At 42.8% G+C, this 20,098-nt stretch overlaps 1 protein-coding gene across 5 annotated transcripts; it reads left to right on the forward strand.

Moving 5' to 3' along the window:
- Positions 1–770: 770 nt before the first annotated feature.
- Positions 771–20,097, forward strand: PDCD4 (programmed cell death 4). Of its 5 annotated transcripts, none has more exons than XM_085582791.1 (13): positions 771–803; positions 5,281–5,428; positions 6,598–6,692; positions 9,986–10,282; positions 10,825–10,919; positions 12,570–12,683; positions 12,945–13,166; positions 13,428–13,525; positions 15,023–15,137; positions 15,984–16,091; positions 17,196–17,306; positions 18,056–18,195; positions 19,366–20,097. In XM_085582791.1, exons 3-13 carry the CDS (start codon positions 6,653–6,655, stop codon positions 19,424–19,426), a joined length of 1,401 nt encoding a protein of 466 aa, XP_085438917.1. In that variant the 5' UTR covers positions 771–803; positions 5,281–5,428; positions 6,598–6,652; the 3' UTR covers positions 19,427–20,097. The 5 variants fall into 5 exon arrangements, with proteins under 5 accessions (XP_085438917.1, XP_021381684.1, XP_021381685.1 ...); XM_021526009.3 differs by lacking the exon at positions 771–803 and adding an exon at positions 961–1,087; XM_021526010.3 differs by lacking the exon at positions 771–803 and adding an exon at positions 961–1,038.
- The last annotated feature ends 1 nt before the right edge of the window (position 20,098 follows it).

Raw genomic sequence — 20,098 nt, forward strand, 5'->3', positions numbered from 1 at the left:
GGCGATCCCACTGCTGCCGCTGCCAGGAGGGTGTACTCAGAGCCCCGAACAGGGCAGGCTGCTTGTGCAATGTGAGGGGCAAGTCCTGGGAAGCCACGAGAGAGACAGGCAGGCAGTGTTTCGGGGAAGTGTTTATGCAAAGCCACGGCAGCGGGTGACCCTTCGGTCTCCGCGCCTGGGCAAACGCAGCGCGGTCCCTCCCCAGCTCCGCAGGGCGCCCAGCCCCGACGGGCGCTGCGCAGCCAGGTCTGCAGCACAGCCCCGCTCCCAGCGCCCGCATCGAGCTGCGCGAGGATGTTCGAAAGCAGCTCGCATTACTGAGCATTTAAAAAAGTGAAGGCGTGTTTTTGTACCCTTTCAACCTGGAGCTGACGCTGCCTGATGAAAAAGAATGGGTTTGCTGTGTTTGCAGTTCACTTCGTGAAGGCACCTTAGCAGAAGATGCAAAAATAAAAGTAGTCTGAAGGGAAAGAAAGCAGAAGGCCAAGAGACAGGCAACTGAACAGAGCAGATTGATTTAACAGATATGATACATTTTTGCTGTCTGCATTATGTGTGGAAATTCGTATTCCAAGTGACACAGTAACAGACTCGACTGTAACCAAACAGCTCTGCTGAGGTGTCAGGAGCACAGATGCTGCCTATCGAAAATATTTAAAACAGAAAGTAAAACTTTGAAAAATCCGCGGTGGGGAGTGCAAGGGAAATAAACGTTCGGTAGTGTTTCTAACCCAAGGCAACTTCTCTCGGCTTTCGCTGCTCTCTCTGGTGCGGGAGGTCGGAAGCAGCTCAGCCAGCGCTCGGTGAGCAGCAAAGGCCAGCCCGGCCCGGGCAGCGGAGCCACGCGGTGCCCAGCGTGCGGGGGAAGGGCTGCTCCCCGCGCTTTGGGGAGCTCCAGCCAATGGATCCCTCCCCTGGGTGTTACGGGAGGGCTTGGCCTGCCTCTGAGAAAGGGAGGGCAGAGTTTGAAAACAACTCGAAGGAAGGAAGGCTGCTCGAAAGTGACCTGCTCGCCTCCGTGCAAGCATTTCGCTCCAGGTGATCGGCGGCTGTAGGGGTGGAAGCGCAGAGGGGCCGGGCGGCACAGGTAACCCGGGGTGCAGGTGTCGGGCGGCGGCTCCGGCTGGACACCCCGCGCTGGCTGCCTCGAGCTGCAAATCCACCACAAACGCTCCAAAGATTTTGACTGTGGTGTTTTTTTTTTTTTTAAATGTCAGGAGGAATTTTGCTGTTTTGTTTTCATGAGGATTTTTGATCGTGTGTTTGCTATTAATATGTCTAGGGGAGGGAGCGAGTAGGTCTCTACAGCTCAGAGGTTAGCATGTGATCAGCTGTTTTCTTGTTGTTGCAGGCAGGTTTGAGGTTAAAAAGGGAAAAAGAGGTGATGTCTTTTAGTAGGCTGGTTGATACAATGGAAAAATACAAGTTATCTTTCATGCACATAAGCTCTTTTTCAGGTCATAGTGCTTCAGAAATCAGATGAGATTTTCAGTGATTGATAACCCACGTGCTAATAGAGATATACAGCAGAAGAAAGAAAAAAACACGCAATTTTGTTGTCTGGAGGTGTGCTGGATGGTTTGGGGGTTTTCCTCTTCTTTTGACCTCTGATCCAGCTTTTAGGCTTCTTGGAAGTGAATCAGCCCTAAACTTTAGTAGAAAATCCTTTAGCAATTTTCCATGGCGCTTTAAAAGGTGTAATTGGCATGATGCCATATTTTGTGCCATCTTCTCTTGTGCAGGTTCTGGCTACTGTTTCAGTCTCTCTGTCACCTCTTTCTTTACTGAAAAATCTCTTTAAAGCCCCACTCTGCCTTGCAGGGAAAGCTAAATTCCATGGTGAATGTTAATAGGTAGAATTTCTTTTCCAAATCCTGGTGATGACACTGTGGTAGTTTGCTTGGTACGCACGAGTCAGCAGAGGTGCAGAGAGCAAACTAGGAACTATTTTTTGATTGATGGGGAAACAACATCTTTTAAAGCTGCCTCTAGGTTGCATGTGAAAAAAATCTTGTGTGAGCATGTTGGACTGTTCCGACATGAAAAAGTCTGCAATTTAATGCCTTCATGAGCAAGAAAGGTTTTCTTTCTGTCATTTAGCTGGTGGGGGAAGTATCATGAAAACATGGCAATCGTGCTGCACATTCTTTTAACAGATAGTTGTTGTTTTAGATCTTAAATCTATTTTGGATGATTCATGCAGAGCCAGGCCAGTAAATTAATTCAGAGGCTCTTACACAAGGGAACTTTGGCTTTTATTTCAGTCAGAAGAGTACCAATCAGGAGTGGAATTATACAGGAAAAATATTTAATAACACTACAAAAGTCAAGTCATAATCTGGTTAACTGGGGAGGTTTCTCTCACTGGCAGCTGGAAAATCCTGCAGTGCACAAATACCAAAGCAGAAGTGATCTGTATTTGCTTCCCTCATTGCTTGGGCTCTCTGGAGTGACAAATTAGGGAGAAAACAAAGGGTGAGCTGAGTTTTGAGGAGAGACCTGAACGGAGGCAAAGCACAATTAGAGGAGACTGTCATCTCTAATTAGGTGTGTGCCCTCAGGCAGTTGGTATAAAAGTAAACTAAAACAAGGTGGGAAGTTTGGAAGGACATGCACAGCCTGGCTGTCAATCCCAAACCTGATCCTCAAACGTGTGTGAAGCTTTCCCAAGGGGGGGAAGGCGGCAGCTCTGCCCGCCGGGGGCCGAGCAGCAGGAATGCCGCCGGCCAGCTGCGGTGCTGCCCGGCACCCTGCCCCGCACCCTGCCCCTCACCGAGCCCCGCACCCAGCCCCGCACCCTGCCCCGCACCCTGCCCCGCACCCAGCCCCTCATCCGCCCCGCACCCTGCCCCGCACCGAGCCCCGCACCCAGCCCCGCACCCTGCCCCGCACCCTGCCCCTCACCCTGCCCCGCACCGAGCCCCGCACCCTGCCCCGCACCCTGCCCCTCACCCTGCCCCGCACCGAGCCCCGCACCGAGCCCCGCACCCTGCCCCGCACCCTGCCCCGCACCGAGCCCCGCACCCAGCCCCGCACCCTGCCCCGCACCGAGCCCCGCACCCAGCCCCGCACCCTGCCCCTCATCCGCCCCGCACCCTGCCCCGCACCCTGCCCCGCACCGAGCCCCGCACCCAGCCCCTCACCCTGCCCCGCACCCTGCCCCTCACCCTGCCCCGCACCGAGCCCCGCACCCAGCCCCGCACCCTGCCCCTCATCCGCCCCGCACCCTGCCCCGCACCCAGCCCCGCACCGAGCCCCGCACCCTGCCCCTCATCCTGCCCCGCACCCAGCCCCGCACCCAGCCCCGCACCGAGCCCTGCACCCAGCCCCTCATCCTGCCCCGCACCCAGCCCCTCATCCTGCCCCGCACCCAGCCCCTCATCCTGCCCCGCACCCAGCCCCTTATCCTGCCCCTCATCCTGCCCCGCACCCAGCCCCGCGCTGAGGGAAGGGCTTGGGCGGGCAGGCAGCCAAAGGCCCGAGCTCCCCTTGTCAGCAGAGAGAAACACACGCCGATAAGAGTTAACAGATTCTTTTTTCTGATGGCTTTGATGCTTCGGAAAAGGAAGAAAAATTGGCTTTTAATTAAATTAGTAGGCCAGCACGTGGAGGAGGAACCAGGCACAGCTGCCCCGGTGCCAGCACCCAGCACCCCCAGGCGGGATGTGGGGAGCCGTTCTCCCGCATCCCGGGGCCGCCGCTTCGCCCGGCCCTGCCCCTGGAAGGGCTCGGGCGGCGCTGTCCCGGTGCAGGTGGCACTGTCCCGGTCCCGGTGGCGCTGTCCCGGTCCCGGTGGCACTGTCCCGGTCCCGGTCCCGGTGTGGCCGCCCCGCGCCGTGTCCCACAGGGACATGGAGGAACGGCTCAGGCGCCCTCACCCCCGCCCCCCGCACCAATGGCTCCTTCCCGCTCGCACCCCCCGGACCCACTCGCGATGGTCTCGCCCTCCCCGCTCTCCCCGGCCTTCCCTCCGAGCCCAACGCGCGCCGAGCTCCGCCCGCCGATTGGCTGCGGGGCGGGCGGCGGCCAGCCAATGGCGGCGCCGCGGGTGGCCGTGTCGCTGGGGCAGAAAACACGGGCGGGCAGGGGCGGGGCCGGCAGCGGGCGCGCGCGCGGCAGCGGGAGCGCGCGGCGGCTGAGGGGACTCGGCCCGGCCCGGCCCGGCCCTGAGGCAGCGGCGGCGCTGCGGGCGCATCCCGGGAAAATCCCGGCCGCTCCCGGGCCGCGGCGGCCACTGCCAGCCCCGTGCCTGTGCGCCAGTCTGGCCCGGCGGGCTGAGCCCGCGCCCCGCTGCCAGCGGCCTGCAGCCCTCGGTGCGGCGGGCTGGGCCGTCGGTCCTGCCCGCTCCTCAGCGCCGTTGGTCCCGGCCCGCGGCGCGGGTTTGGTAGGAGTACCGAATCTTACCGTGCTTTTGTGTGTGTGTGGCTGCAGAACAGCAGCTGGTGCTGGCAGGTCTCCAGAGCTTCGGTGGGGGGGGCTTGTTTGCCTAAAGTTAGCGAGGAGGGAGAATAAGTGCATGCTATGGGAAAGATACTCAGGGATGCTTTGTAGCTCGGGAGGGCTTAGTAACTTTTGGAAGCTTTGTCCTATTGCGTGTGTTGTTTCTAAAGGTTAATGTGCCTGCTGAGGTAGAATTGCCTGTTTAGATGAAGTGCAAGAAATGGTAGTGGGTACAGAGCACCGAGCTTGTTTCACTGGTGGATTTCAGTGACTTAGAAAAATACCCTTGTCTTATGAACTTTAAAAGTACTGTTCATGTCACTGATTCATCTTAAAAATTTCCATGGCGTTTCTGCCTAAAGTGGCTTCTGTCCATTTTATTCCTGTATTACCTCTTCCCACATGGATTCTGATATTTTAAAGGCAGTTTTATCGGTAGTACTGTGTGATGTAAGTCTGCAAATGAGAAAATGGGATTTGGATACAATGATAAATCCCAGCATCCTGAAGCTCCAGAGTCTTCTGGTTTGAGTTAGTGATAAGGTGCATTGCTAGACTGAGACTGAGAGTCTTTTATCTCCTGATCAGTATGACAGCAGGACTTGTAAGGCTTGGATATTCCATCGTCCTTTTTATAAACAAAGTGGGATGCTGAATCTCAGAGTGATACTACATGGAAGTTGGGTTGTTACTTACTATGTTGCCACTGGTGGAGGATTTCAACTAGGTTCCTGTACAGGAAAAGCATTTCTCCGCTTGAAATTTAGAACTTGGTTACAAATTATGAAAGCTGAGATTATTATTTAACACAGGTTTTGTCCTTTTTTGTCTTTTCCCAAGAGGTGGACAACTGATGGAACGTTCCACTAGGAAGGATAAAACTGTTCTTTCAAGGTAGTTTGTGTGGATTAGACCAAGACCTGCACAGAAAAATATCTCAACCAACAGTGATTGGCATCACTTAAGAACTCCTGAATGATTGCTTGAGGTAACTCACAAAATTGTTTCTTTTAAAAAATGTGTGGAGCGGGGAAGACTCTTATTGCACAAGGCTGGGAACTGTTTGGTTTGGCATTAGGAAACACAAGACCATGACAGCTGAATGCTGTGCCCCAAACCGGTTGCTTTATTGCCAACGGTCTGTGATGAATCATTTGCTGTTAATGGGTCTGTGGCAGGCAAGTGGGCATGAAAGGGGAAAACCAGGGAAGGGAAAAGGGGAAGGGAATGCAGTTGTTTGGTGCCACAGTCTTGCCACTCAATGGTGCACAGTTTTCAGGGCAGCGAAGGATGAGATAGGGAAAAACGGGCTCCTGAATTCTTATGGGACAGACACAAATACCAGTAATATTCCCAGGCCTGTGAAGGGATTTGTGGAAGTCTTGCAGATGAGGAATGAGGTGAGGTATGAGGAAATTCTGGGACTGCTTAATTTTTTTGTGTACATAAAGTAAAGATGGATGATGCCATCGTCTTCACAGTGACATGGGGTGGTTTGGACAATAGCAGCTACTAGGAAGGGGGAGAAAGAGGAGCAGAAAAAGAGAAGTATTTAAATGAGAACTCTATCCCTTGTAGATTGAATGGTGGTTGCAAAGAGTGTTTGAAGGGTGCAGAAGCACAGATGTGAAAGCTTGATAGCTGTATGTACACAAACAGTAAAACAAAGACTATGTCCTTGAGGGGAGGATCAAAAATTAGCTTGTTTTCCAAGGGCTGGGCTGAGCTCGATAAATTGGTACCATTTTATCAGCATCATTCACATGAAGAATGTTTCTCTCATGGATACAGTTGTGACATTGATATTGTACCCTCCTAGAGATAACCACTTGGCAGAACAGGACAGTCTGGGTTGATAGAGGTGGCTTTTATCAATTAAAAAAAGGAGTCTACATGGGGCTTCTAGCCTTAAAATAACGGCTTTTGTCCCATTTATAAGCAACAGAACTGACAGCTGCTAAGGCATCCAGGCTTAGAAGTGTTGGAGGGTGGTGCTTTTCTCTTGCTACACCATTTACCTTCCCAGGAACTTTTCAACTGCTACTGATAGTTAATTATAGCTGAACCAACCCCCCTATTATATTTTATGAGTGAAGCCTTTGCATTTTACTTTGATCTAGTGTTTTTTGTTCTTTAAGCTTTTCTGTTTCTGTGTAGGCCTTGGAGGGAAAACATTAAGACTTTACATTTCAGTCAGCTCTGTTAAGCAGCTATGGAAATAGAAAAGGAACACATTTATATTACCCAAACAGGTAAGTAATATATTCAGTTATTTTGTTGTTTTTTTTTTTAACTTAAAATTGTTTAGCTGACCAGAAGGGTTCTCTGTAGAAAAAATGCATCACCTGATAATCTTTTTAACAATACTGATTTAGAAAAAAAAATAAAAAACTTACAGAATTATTCCTTCAAATGTATATCAAAGAATCCTGCCCTATTATGTTTATTTAAAATTTATTGAAATAATAAAGTTAGCATTTCTGCAAGTTGCTGGATAGTAGTTGCACTTGTCTCCTTATCATCTGAATTCAAGTAGTGCTGGTGTGAAGAAAAGAATAAACTTAAAAGTAAAATGCGTAGGTGTGTTTAAATTCTGCTTTTATGCAACAATTTATCTTAAAATTAGGGGAAACAAATCTTGAAGGGCTTGACTGGAGGTGGGAATGGGCTGACATGGGAAAAATTTAGGAAGTACGTGTTAGAGACTGCTATGAAATTGATTCTTTTGTCCATTTCACACATTTATTTATGATGCTTAGTCAGGGTAACAGATTCATATTGTTTTCTGTATCTTCCAAAGGTTGTGATGGTCTGCACTGACTCTTTCATGTCAAAGAGGTTTTAAGAGGTTTTAAATGTTTTTTTAGAATAACATGTATCTATGGTGGATAATGCAGCTGAGGTGGCAATGTACTCCATATGATTTCTGATATTAAAGCAGAATTAGGTTAATGCAGAAGACACCTTGGTTCTCAGCATTTTATAATTATGTTTGGATAAAGGGTGGAAAGCTGCAGGAGAGCTGGGTTGGCAGAGTTTGGACAGTTAAAATTGGTAGAAGGCTTTGTTAATGAAGGTAGCCCATAAAAGCACAGATTTTAAGTGAGCTTGCTAGGCTTAATGGCAGGGTAATGAGATAAATTTGGATAAGTTCTAAGTGTATAGTAAGCAAAGTATTGAAGTTGATTGAAAACTGTTACTGCTTATGTATGTATGTTATATGAGGTGAAGATAAGAAACTGGAAAGAAGATTTGCACCACTTTATAGGCTCTTATTATTTTATTTTCTAAGTTTTCGGAAAATAGTATATGTGTTCAGTCTGTTTTTTCAAGCCTAATTAGGTAACTTAATAGTGGAGGGCCAGTTGGTTACCAAATTATGGAGAAAGAGGCTGCAGCTGGAAGTTACAGTGGTATATAAAAACCAGTGTAGTAGTGCAATGAGAAATATTAATTCTTAAGGGTTGGATGTTTCCTGTGGAGGATTTCCTTTAGTCTTGAATCTGAGATCAGGATTGTGTAAGGAGGTTGGACTGTAGCCTCCCCTTTAATCCTTAGCTGTCAGAGGCAGGACTGACTTGTGTTAATTGTTGGCCTTTTTTTTTGGAAACTGACAAAGAAGTAAGTGGTAATTGAAGAGTGAAGTTTGTGGACAGCCAGAACTCAGGTCTAAACTGGAGAAATTAATGGGAGACTGAGCATGAAGAAGAATTTGAGTGCATTTGCTGGAGAGGAGCTGGTTGTTGCTGATGGGGTCTCCTGGGGAATGAGAGGAAGGAAACCTGGTTGGGTTTGCTCTTTTTTCCCCTTCTGTTAGCTTTATGCAAATCTCTCATTGTTTTATTAAAATGTTAGACAAACAGAGAAAGTTGCTTGTGAGAAATCTTTTCCTGGATGTGATGCATGCTTTTCTTTTTTAGCTTGCTGCAAGCATAAAAGGAATGCTTTTGTGGGAGTAATGAGTGGAAAGATGAAGCTTAGCCTGGAATGGCTGCATTATTGCTCAGCTGTAGCATTCACATCTCTGAACACCATTATCTAAATGTTATTTCTTTGATCACAAAGGAGGCAGTTCCACCAATGTTTGCTCAGTTTAATATATTCTTTGATATGTGTAAATACTTGGAGAGTGGCAATATTTTATTAGTTCACTTTGCTTTAAAAATAATATTTAATGAACTTGTTTCAAAATGAAAAAAACATAATTCTGAGAAGTATTGAGAAATGCATGTTGCTCTTGAGCAGGTATTGGAAGGGTGAATTAATATGTTAGCTATGTTCAAATGTAAATTTTGAATACTCTTCATATTCTGGGTTTATGGCAGTGAACTCTTCTGTAAAGGTTTGAGAAAGCAGCTTCTTTTGAGTGCCCTCGTCTTGCCCTGCTAGTGTTGGCACTGTGGGTTGTGTCTTTAGGACTCTACTCAGATCTGGAGAAATTGAGAACTGTGTAACAGAGAGCTGGGGCTGTTCTCTGTCTGTGTGTGTCTTCTCATTTGCAAGGACTCCCAGGGTACTCATTGGAATGTAAATAGGTTCTCAGGTGCTTTTTATTTTATTTTTTTAAGTCTTTATTAGTTAAGAAGGGAAAGAATGGCTTGTGAAAACTTTTGTTTATAATGCTGTAAATAAGACATTCTGGGGACAATTTAACTTTGTGAAATAAGACTTTAGACCTAAACATTAAATGTGCATTAGCTTCCTCAGAGAGTGAAGTTACTGGGCTTCTTGGTGCTCTGAGATATTTACAGATTCTTATGTAGTGAGAGAGTTTTATGTTGGGTACAAAACAAACCTATTTTGTTTGATTGTGTTCTGTTTAGAAGCAGTCTTGACAGAAGCTACAGTGAGGGACAATCCATAGAGAAGAAAGATCTCACTGATGCAAAAGACTGTATATTCTAGGAGTCTTCATTACCAAGCTCTCCAAGCTTTGTAGTGAACAGCATTTTTCCCCCCATAACTTTAAAAACAAAACCTAAAATTAATAATGTTTTTATATTTTTCTATGCCTAAATGGTTGCTTTTCTTGCTAGTGAGCTGTGTTTGAAATTCCTTGAATTGAATAAGGGAAATATTGGTCGATGATTTAGGGAATTAATTTCACTTTGGTGACGAGTCTTGTAACATTGGTGAGTTCCTACGGAATTTACTGTATTGGCAGTTTAATTTGTTTCTAAATCAAGAGAAGAGTGGGAGGAGTGAGAACGAGGCACTTAGATCTATGCACTTAGGAGTTCAGATAGTTTTTGTTTAACAAGGGTGGGGTTTTCTGTGGTTTATGTATTTATGTCTGGTTTTATTAATTTGCTTTCCAACTCTTGACATCTGCTCTGTTTAGATTATGGATATTTTGGGCAGGGGAACAAGGAACTCCTTATTACTGCAGTATGTAGACATACCTTAAAAACAATGTTTGCCTTTACATTCTTGAAAACAAGAATTCTATATGATGTTATTTATAATCCTTTCTAAATGCAATGTGTGTTGGTATTCTAACATAAAACTGTTTAAAATAGTAAGATTTTTTTTCTGTCTTTTTAAGAACTTGAGAATCTAAATGATGCTCCATTTTCTGGTGATGAAGAAAATGGTGGGTCTGAGGAACGAAAAACTGAAATCAATGGAAATTGGATTCCTGCAACTTCAATTACTGAAGCCAAAATAAATGCTAAAGCAAAGAGACGGTTGAGGAAAAACTCCTCTAGAGATTCTGGGAGAGGAGACTCTGTTAGTGAGAATGGAGAGACACTGAAGATTGGAGTTGTACCTACAAGTCCAAAGGGCAAACTTCTGGACAGGCGATCCCGGTCTGGAAAGGGAAGAGGTCTACCAAAGAAAGGTTGGTGTAGCTTAGGGAAGAGAGTAGAAGGAGAAAGATAAAAATTTGTTCAAAGCACAGCATATTTTTTTCTGCTGGAAATGGTCTTCATAAACCACAGTCTCTGTGCAGGCATTTGGCCCTTTATTTTATTTAGTGGGTGGCAATAGCAGGTGGCAGCAAATCTAATATGTCTGTGATCAACCAACATGTGTCTTCGAGGGAAGTACATTTCCTTAGCAGGCTTAATACAAAAATCTGAACTGTTGGTGGTTCATAGGACTGTAACTAATGCAAATTTAAATCATGGTTCTATTTGAAAGTACAGTTTCAACCTTCAGGAATTCTTGTGCAGTCCATACTGCTTCTAGTGTCTTGTGGGAAAATGATGAAAAGTGGCTGGGGAAGTGGGAACTTGTCAGACAAACGCACCCTCTTCAGCATATATTGTTAGTCAGGAGATGGGCACAGCAGTGATAGATCACTTTTAAGTGAAAGAATGTTGTGTTGAAGTTAGTGTTGTGTGTAAACTGGTGGTCCTTACTCTTCCATATTTTTGCCAGGTGGAGCAGGTGGTAAAGGAGTTTGGGGAACACCAGGTCAAGTGTATGATGTGGAAGAAGTAGATATTAAGGATCCTAATTATGACGATGACCAGGTATGCAAATAGTTTCTTTGCAGTGTTGGTTTATATTTCCTCTTATCAATTTCAATGGCCTTGTGAGTTGACATGAATGTAAGCCTGGCTACATTGAAATGTTCATTTTTATGCTCAAGAACAGATTATTGGCTAGTAAAAAGTCAGCTGGTGTAGAAGTCACAGTGTAATACTCAAAAATCTCACCCCCGAGCCCTCTTTCTGTGCCTGAGTGAGCAGTATCCCTTTCCCAGGTGTGTTCTCCACTGCTGGTTCCCGTGGATGTGGATGTTGCAGTACTGCTCCATATTGCACACAGACAATGTGTTAAAATTGCAACACAGACTTGCTCAATTTGGGAGTTTAGTTTATTTTCAAGTGGGGAGTTTAGCATCCTTTATAGATTTTTCTCTTCCATGTATTCCCATATTCCAATGTCTTGTCTGCTTGGTATAAACACTTAATGAAGTTGATAGCTTGGACGTTTTGTTGACATATTTATTTAAATTTGTTATGGAACATTGTATCTTACAGCCATACTACTGGGAGAAGGGGAGAGAAAGCAATACTTATTGGGCAGAGGGGCTTCCTATCATTGAAAGGGAAATGGTGATTAGGGACACAGATTGCTGAAGTCTCTGAGATCAGTGCAATTGCAAGGCAGACTGTCAGTACACTCTGTATGACATAAGCAGAACAATGGTGGTATCCTTTGAGTAGAGGCTGTTTGCTGTAGCCAGAGCTGCTGAAAGTATGTTATGTGAGAATATCAAAACCTTCTTCCAGGATCAATTTTCCCTAAAATTTGATGTTTTACATAAACAGAAATAGCCATTAAAAATGGAGCTGACAAATGCATAGAACAAAATTTTATGAAGCATGAACATTCTGTGTAACTTTGGTGCGATGAAAGGATAGGATTTTTGATTTTTGCTATACTTGATCATGAAAACTGTCTTTCCATTACACATTGCTTGAAGAACGTCTTTGATCAGATGTCTTTGTTCAGCTCTGTAGTATTGCTGTGAGTGTTGCTTCTGTAGGTGCAGAGTAGGGAACTGAGTTAAATCAGGTCTGGTGCTGCTGGAACTCTGCAGGACAGGTGATACGTGAGGCAATTGCTGTGTGCTTCTTTTTTCCCCTTCAGGGAATGCCTTTGCCCACAAATATTCTGAAAATGCCTTTTCTGTGATTTGTGCATGGCACCACCTGTCTGGTCACAGAGTCACCAAGGAAGAGGGAACAAGGCTGGGTTCCTGCCAGGGACAGGAGTGCCACATGCAGGGGAAGGTCCTGTGACATGGCCAGCTCTGCTGGGCTGGGGCAGGAGCTTCTGTCGCTTTCCCTTCACTATGGAGGCACTAAACCTCTGTTCCTGTGGTACCAGTTGAATCCTAGGAGCAGAGTTTGGTGTGTTTACCATTGTTTAACAGTAAATTCAGCCTTTCAGTTGAATTCAGCTAACAGTAAAGTCAAAATATGAAGAAGCATGACAGCCAGCATTGTCTGCAGTTTAATAGTAGAGAGAGAGTCCAATGTTTTTTGGCAGAATATTGACTACCAAGAACAAAGCATTAAGGATTAAAAAAACACTATTTTGATGCCATTAGTGCTGTAGAAGGTACAAGAAAAGATAGTAAGGATATGTATTTCTGTTGTCTTTTAAAACAGGAGAACTGTGTCTATGAAACAGTAGTTTTACCTCTTGATGAAAGAGCATTTGAAAAAACTTTAACACCAATCATCCAGGAGTATTTTGAACATGGAGATACTAACGAAGTTTCGGTATGTTATCTGCCTTTTTATTTCTTTGTTTTAGGGGTCAAAGCTGTAGCATACAGGGTAATTGCCAGCTATGAATGAGTTTATAGAGAAATTGGCAAGAAATGCACTATAAGAATACCCAAGCAGTTGTATAAATTATTGTGAGCAGAAGCATATATGTAATTGTATAAGTATAAGCACATCAATATTTGAGGTCTATTTATATATTTAAATAATACAAATTATGAAATCTCATTGTTCTGTTTGTCCAATCTTATCCAGGAGATGCTGAAGAATTTAAACCTTGGTGAAATGAAATACAGTGTGCCAGTGCTGGCTGTTTCCTTGGCATTAGAGGGGAAGGCTAGTCACAGGGAAATGACATCTAAGCTCATCTCCGACCTTTGTGGGACAGTAGTAAGCAAGACTGATGTGGAAAAATCCTTTGATAGACTGCTCAAAGAACTACCTGAATTGGTGTTGGATTCTCCCAGGGCACCACAGGTATATTTGTAAATCTTTATGTCAGTAGTCAAAAGCTTTTTGTGGCTAAAATAGATCAAATAAAATGAAATAGACCCTGTGTTTGAAAAATATCTATTGATTTTCTTACTGTCTGTAATCGTCTCCCAATTACTCAGCCTGTGTTTTCACTTTGAAACAGATCATTTAAATAAAATCTGAAAATCAAGCACATTATAATTATCTACTTAAAACTTCTTTGAAATTCAGCACTTAATTAAAAATGCTTCTGTTTTGTTGCAGTTGGTGGGCCAGTTCATTGCTAGAGCTGTTGGAGATGGGATCCTAAGCAGTACCTACATAGATGGCTACAAAGGCACTGTGGATTGTGTCCAAGCTCGGTAATTTCCTTGCTTTTTCTCTAGAGACAGTTTTCTATTCCAAATGTCAAAGATGATGATCAGGAATTCACAGCTTCAAAATAAATAATGCAGTTATTTAACTTTTTTTTTTTTTTTAACTTGAAATGAAAAAAAAAGAAACCACAAAACCAACAAAATCCAGAATGACTCAAGTCAGAGAAGAAATACTAGGTTCTGAAAAATATATTAATACATTTGAGTTGAGTTTGTCAGCTTTGTTGTCCAGCTTATGTTCAAGGGTAGAAAATGAGCTGAAAGAAGCAGTGATTATGGAAGGTTTTGTCTTAGAAAAAGCTTTAATGTGATTAATGGGTAAATATAGCATCAGGACAGCTGCTGTAAATATGTTGTGAAATACACAAGGGATTAACTGTTTTGCCTTACAGAGGTTTGAAGCCTGTGCAGTGATTTCCGAGACTTTCTCTGTAATGTTCTATTTGTCAAGGAGTACAATTGTTTTCCATGTCAGTGTGAGAAGTTTGAAGGAGCAATCTCTGACAAAGAGGGATGTTTTAATAATGAGTCATGTTTTATTTTTCTTACCCCCGTAAGTGTATGTTTCAGGCTTATGGAGGTGCTGAATTCCTGTTTCTTCCAGAAGTTGCATTTGCAGTGATTATAGTTCAGTACTTTCAGAATGAAGAGCAATTCTTAGCTGCCTACCTTGGGGGCTCAAATTGAGAAAATTGTCTGTCACTTACATAAATGTGTCCTGTGATTTGAAGGATTGTAGCCTGCATTCTGCACATCTGGGATGCTTTTCTGCCTTTGTTATTTCTTGGCCAGTCTTTCCTGCTCATTAAATCTTGGTGAATAGAGTTATTGTTATTGGCTTGCCCCCAGCATGAGGACTGGGAGAACTGTTCCTCCTTTACATGGACGGTACATACTGTATCCCAGGCCTCTTTTTTTTACCTTACTTCCCTTTTATTATTTTTTCAATAAACTGGCAGGCATCTTTAGCTTGTGCTATTTTTCCAACTACATATTTACCTTCTGAAGTGTTTTCTTTGGCTTAAATTCTAAAGGTTTCATAATTCTTCAGACCCAAACAGAAAATAGTATTTCAATAGAAAAATATTCTTGAGTGTGGCAGCAACTCAGGCCTTTTTTGTTTGAGATCTACCTGCCAAGCTGCATTCTTGGAGAAAACTGGATACAATCCATTTCTGCATAAGAACAACATCTAGGTGTTTTTTGTGAGGATGTTTCAGGTTCTGCATTGGTGATTTAATCTAGTGCCATTGCAGCATTGTTACCTGTCCTTGATATGAGCAGGAGTGTAAGGGTGACAGAAAGGCAACGTGGGGAGCTTACTTGCTTTTTTGTTTTTATCTGGATGATCCCTGTGGAGTTGATAACCCTGACCTCTTCCCAAAGATCTGGTAGCTTTGAGGAGACGTGGCTATGGGGGAAGTTGCAGATGCATTTAATGAAGTTGTGTGATCAGGTTTAAAGCACTGACTCTGCCTTTAGAGCGGCGCTGGACCGTGCGACGGTGCTGCTGAGCATGAGCAAGGGAGGCAAGCGCATCGACAGCGTCTGGGGGGCAGGAGGGGGCCAGCAGTCTGTGAAACACCTGGTCAAAGAGGTAACGACAAAACTCCCCACTCCCCAGCTGCCTCTTGGTCTGAGCTTACGTTGTTCGGGGCAGAGGGAAGACAGACAAGTATCCCATACTAAAATGACATCTTACGTTATGAGTGTTGGTTTTGTTTTGTTGCTTGGACTTTCTTTTTTTATATAATTGATTTAGACAACGTAGTAGAACTGATGTAGATAATTTAGTTGATTTTGTAATATTTGTCACTGGTGGGAGCATGCTAGTACAACATTCTGTATTGCAAGTATATGTTTATTTTTGCTTTAAGCAAAACTTGTAAGCATTCAGCTTTTTAAGACCTCACAGTATAAAGTGATGAAGTAATTAAAAGAGCCAAGATGAAACTGGCTAAACTAGATAAACTATTATTTTTTGGCACTGCTGATCAAAAAGACAGTAATAACTGAAAAAAGAGAGAGGAAGAAAGAGGAATGTTTAGAGATCCATGCTATAAAGTAAGCAGGTCTAAAGGAAAAGGTCATGTTACAATTTCTAGTTTGGGAGTCTAACAGATGATAGGAGGAGGCATTCAAGGGAGAGGATAAACTTAATGCCACCCACATGCTCCTTTTATGGTGACACACAGCTTATAAAACAATGATTTTGGTGCTTCTGTATCAACACTGTGGATAGGTATTTGGCTTACACTGTGTTTCAGGTTACTGATAACATCTCGATTCAATTAATGCCTAAATTTAATTACATTTATAAAACCATTGGCAGCAAGTTTGAGGAACTAATGTGCTGCTGGGTTGCTAGTGGATTATCAAAATGGTTGACCGCTTTTGCATTTTGTATCTAATTAGTGTTGGGTTTTTATTTAAAATTCAATAGATTGATATGTTGCTGAAAGAGTACTTGCTTTCTGGAGATGTATTGGAAGCAGAACGCTGCCTTCAGGAACTGGAAGTACCCCATTTTCACCATGAACTTGTATATGAAGTAAGGAGAAATCACAGTCCCTTTAATAATTGTTGTTGTTTTGATGTGGGCATGCAAATAATATAACTGGCATGTGAAGCTTAGGTTGCTTGTTCTGTTATTTGAATAACTAAACTATTTAATGTAAAGTTCAAGGTTTGTGTGCTCATTTCTATGTGCATTGTGCAATAAGTAAACTGCTGCTGACTCTGGGAAGATTCCTAAGTAATTTCTGGGGATTAAATAGTTGAATTCAGTTTATTATAAATTCCTGAAAATAAGATCTCAGTTTATTTTCTGCTGAGGAATAGCAACAAAGAAAAACCTCCCATGCTTTGTTTTGGTGTTTATTTCCTTCTAGTTTCAGATATCTGGGTATTCTAATGGGTGTTACCTGGTTTTTTTAAATTATAGAGCTTCTTTTTTCAGGGTGGGATTGTTTCACCCAGCACATTTGTAAAAGCTTACATATTTCAGACCAGCCTATATGGGAGACTGTTCCCATTTGTACTCTTTTATCTGCCAAATTGGGAAATGGTTGTTTACCAATAAAGCTGAACACCCACAATCTACAAAATTTCCATTTCAGTCAATGGACTTGTTATAGAAAATTCCTTCACAATAGAACTAGAGAATCATTTCAGTTGATGGGGGTTGTGCAATATTGTAGAATCTAAACTTCTGAGTCCTCCTAAAATCACAGATAAGAAACCCCTATGGATACAAAATTAAAACCCCATGGATATAAAATTAATTTCACAAAATTAATTAATTACCATCTGTATTTCAGCAGCCATATGGATATAGTCATGTAGTGGTGAAACATGAGAGAGAAAGGCAATGCTTTTCACTATGTCTAGTCCTTTCTGGTTTTGCATACCTTTTATCTTATCCAAAGAATTTTGATTTGTTTTTCTTTTATAACAACAACAATAATAAATACTACTACTACTACTAATAATAATAGTAAAAAAACTGAAATTGTGAGTGCATGTAGCAAATGGGCTTTTTCCCTCAGAAAATTCATAACACATTCACTCCTTTCTGTACCTCATATGGTCACACACCTTGTACCTGAGCCAGTGTTTTCATTTTAGTCAAAACTCTTGCATTATTTGTTTTTAGGCCATTGTACTAGTTCTGGAGTCAACTGGAGAAAAGACATTTAAAATGATACTGGATTTGCTGAAAACTCTGTGGAAGTCTTCTGTCATTACTGTGGATCAAATGAAAAGAGTAAGTGTGGCATCTAGAGAAGTTTGTATAAGATCTTCCAAAATTTTCAGCTGTCTTTATGCAGTTAAATGGTTAAAACTAATAATCTAAAATGGTGAAATATTGCTTCATCTTTTAAATGTGTCTTTTTATCTGGTAATTATTTGTAACTGAAGTAGTACAATAAAGGCTATCTAATTGCAAATGTATGGAGCAGTATAGAAAAATAAATATTTTGCACAGTTGGAACCATCTGTGACTTTACTTCTCAGGATGAGTATAGGACAGCAATTCTGTCCCAGGACAGACTGGGAACCACACCAACACTTCCATACTTACAGCTGTGTTGTTGGTGGGAAGTGCTGAAGTCATCTCTGGTTGTCCCCAGTCTCCCCTCTGTAGCATAAACTTGTGTTGATCATTTCTGGCCACATTTTGTTCACTTACATGGAAGACATTAATTTTCTTCCCATGTTACTACCCTTGTAGCAACAGGCAGGTTAACATACAGGTTTCATAGTGTCTGGATTTCTGACTTCTAAAGAAGTTAAAAGTTCAGGTTGTGTTTTTATGTAGATAGATACTTGTATAGTGCCATGGTATGGGCTGATATTATATACCTTATCTCTCTACTGACTTGGAGCTGCAATGCTTTAGGTTTGTAAAACCATTTAAAAAAAATAAATCCTGTGGAATGCAGAAGGGTATTTAAAAACACTGTAACAAAATAATAGAATAACCTGATGATTATTTGAATCCTTACACTGCAGGGCTATGAACGGGTTTACTGTGAAATCCCAGACATTAACCTGGATGTGCCACACTCCTATTCAGTGCTGGAGCGCTTTGTAGAGGAATGCTTTCAGGCTGGAATCATCTCCAAACCCCTGAGAGACCTCTGCCCTTCAAGGTACTTGTTTCATTGTAGCTAGGCAAAGGCACTGTTTTCATTCCTATCATAGGTCACAGAAAGCAGCATCTTGGGACCAAAGTGTTACTGATTGGAGGTGGAAACTGGAGGATGGACCAGCAGCTGGACTGGTAAAACGTGTATTAAGAAGCTGCATTGATGTGAAACCTGTTGAGGCTGGGATAAGGAAAGGTAGCCTCCTGTGAATGCCAGGCAGCACCCCTCAGTGCTCCCCACAGGATAAAAGCTGCCTCTCCATTTCCTGATTTTCTTGGTAGAAATTGGTGGAGCACCAAGCTGGAAGATCCTGGTGTCACAATGGTCCGTGTAGGTGACAGCGGAAAACTGTCAGCTATACTGGGGAAACGAAAAAAAATCCTTTAAAAATGGTTTAAACTTACCAAAGAATACGAGTAGAGTTCTAAGATGAGAGAACCAGTCCTAATATTTATATAAAAAGAAACAGGATAATCTCTGCACACCCCATTCCTCATATCTGTCCTGTGATTTGTGTAATTTTTTTTTTTTTGGGTATGGCTTGGTTACTCGTAGCATAAATAATGCTGTGTGAACTGTACCTAATCAGTATGCTGTTACCTCCTTACTGATCACAAAACAGTTAAGATGTTTCATTTCCTCTCGGGAATATATGTTAATTTTAAAATAGGATGTTAATACTATTATTCACAGTTTTATGCATTTGAAATAGTATTTATTTGACAGGTCATTCCTATTTTGGGTGTTTTGTTAGAGTTCTTATATGTGATAAATTTGGATCTTGGAATAGCATCTTTATCAAGAACAGCCTCCATTTGTGGACTTTACGCTTAAAACTCTGTGTGCGTTGGTATCAAATGTTTTGCAGGTTTGGGTGTGTGGGAGGATAGAGAGTCATCACTGCATCAAAAGCTTGATTATACTTTGGCTACCAGTTATATGTTGAGAGGCATTTTTGGTTTGTGTACTTCAGTTTTAAGTAGAAACCCCCCATTTCTATGTTTCCAAACCAGCATTTTTAAGCAGCTGAGCTGACACTGTGATCGCTGCTAACCCTGCTGAACTCGCGCTTTATTTTTGATTTCCAAGATCCGGGAGAAGATTCTTCTCACTGGTAAAAAACAAGCAGTACTACTCTGAATTACTGAAAAGGGACTTTCTACTTTCTTATAGGGGCAGGAAGCGTTTTGTGAGTGAAGGAGACGGAGGTCGTCTGAAGCTGGAAAGCTACTGAATGTGAGACCTGCCTCCTGAAGCCTTACAAGCTGGAAGGGAACATAGCTCGCTGTCGATCTACACAACACGCATGCTCCTCTGGTGTGTGTATGGATACACATCTAGGACAGACCAAATTCAAGAGTTGCTTAGCACAGTTGGTATTTTTTTAAGAGCACATGTTTTGGGTACAAATTGTTTTCTTTTTTTTTTTTAATAGTTTTGTAAATTTCAGGAAGAAGTGTTCTTTCTTTGGGCATATGGTAGAACAACTAGCCACTCTGCTGTGGTGGTGCCTTGAAATAAGCTATCTCTGTATGTGCCATGTTTATGACCTAATCATTCCACGTGTGCATCAATGTCTGACTGCCGCTCGCTCTTTCCAGGACAGTGCTGTCATCATAAAAATCACTGGTTTATACAAAGCTTTATTATAGAAGGGTCAAGTTAAGCTGCTGTGATCCCATTTTCATTGCTGCTAAAGAAATACTGTGCTTTGGGAGTTAAAAAAAATTAGCAGTTTGTTTTAAAGAGCCCAAGAAAATACAGCTGGGTGACAAGACAAATTCATCTGTTTCAGGGGAGAACACTGGTTGGTTTCAGCCCCCATGTACCAAACTTGTCTTTTTTTTTATGTAACTGGAAAAGTGAAAAGTTCTGGTAAAACATATTAAAGATATTTTTTGTGAAG

Source organism: Lonchura striata, chromosome 6 (genome assembly GCF_050655825.1).
Source record: "Lonchura striata isolate lonStrDom1 chromosome 6, ASM5065582v1, whole genome shotgun sequence".
Lineage (NCBI taxonomy): Eukaryota > Metazoa > Chordata > Aves > Passeriformes > Estrildidae > Lonchura > Lonchura striata.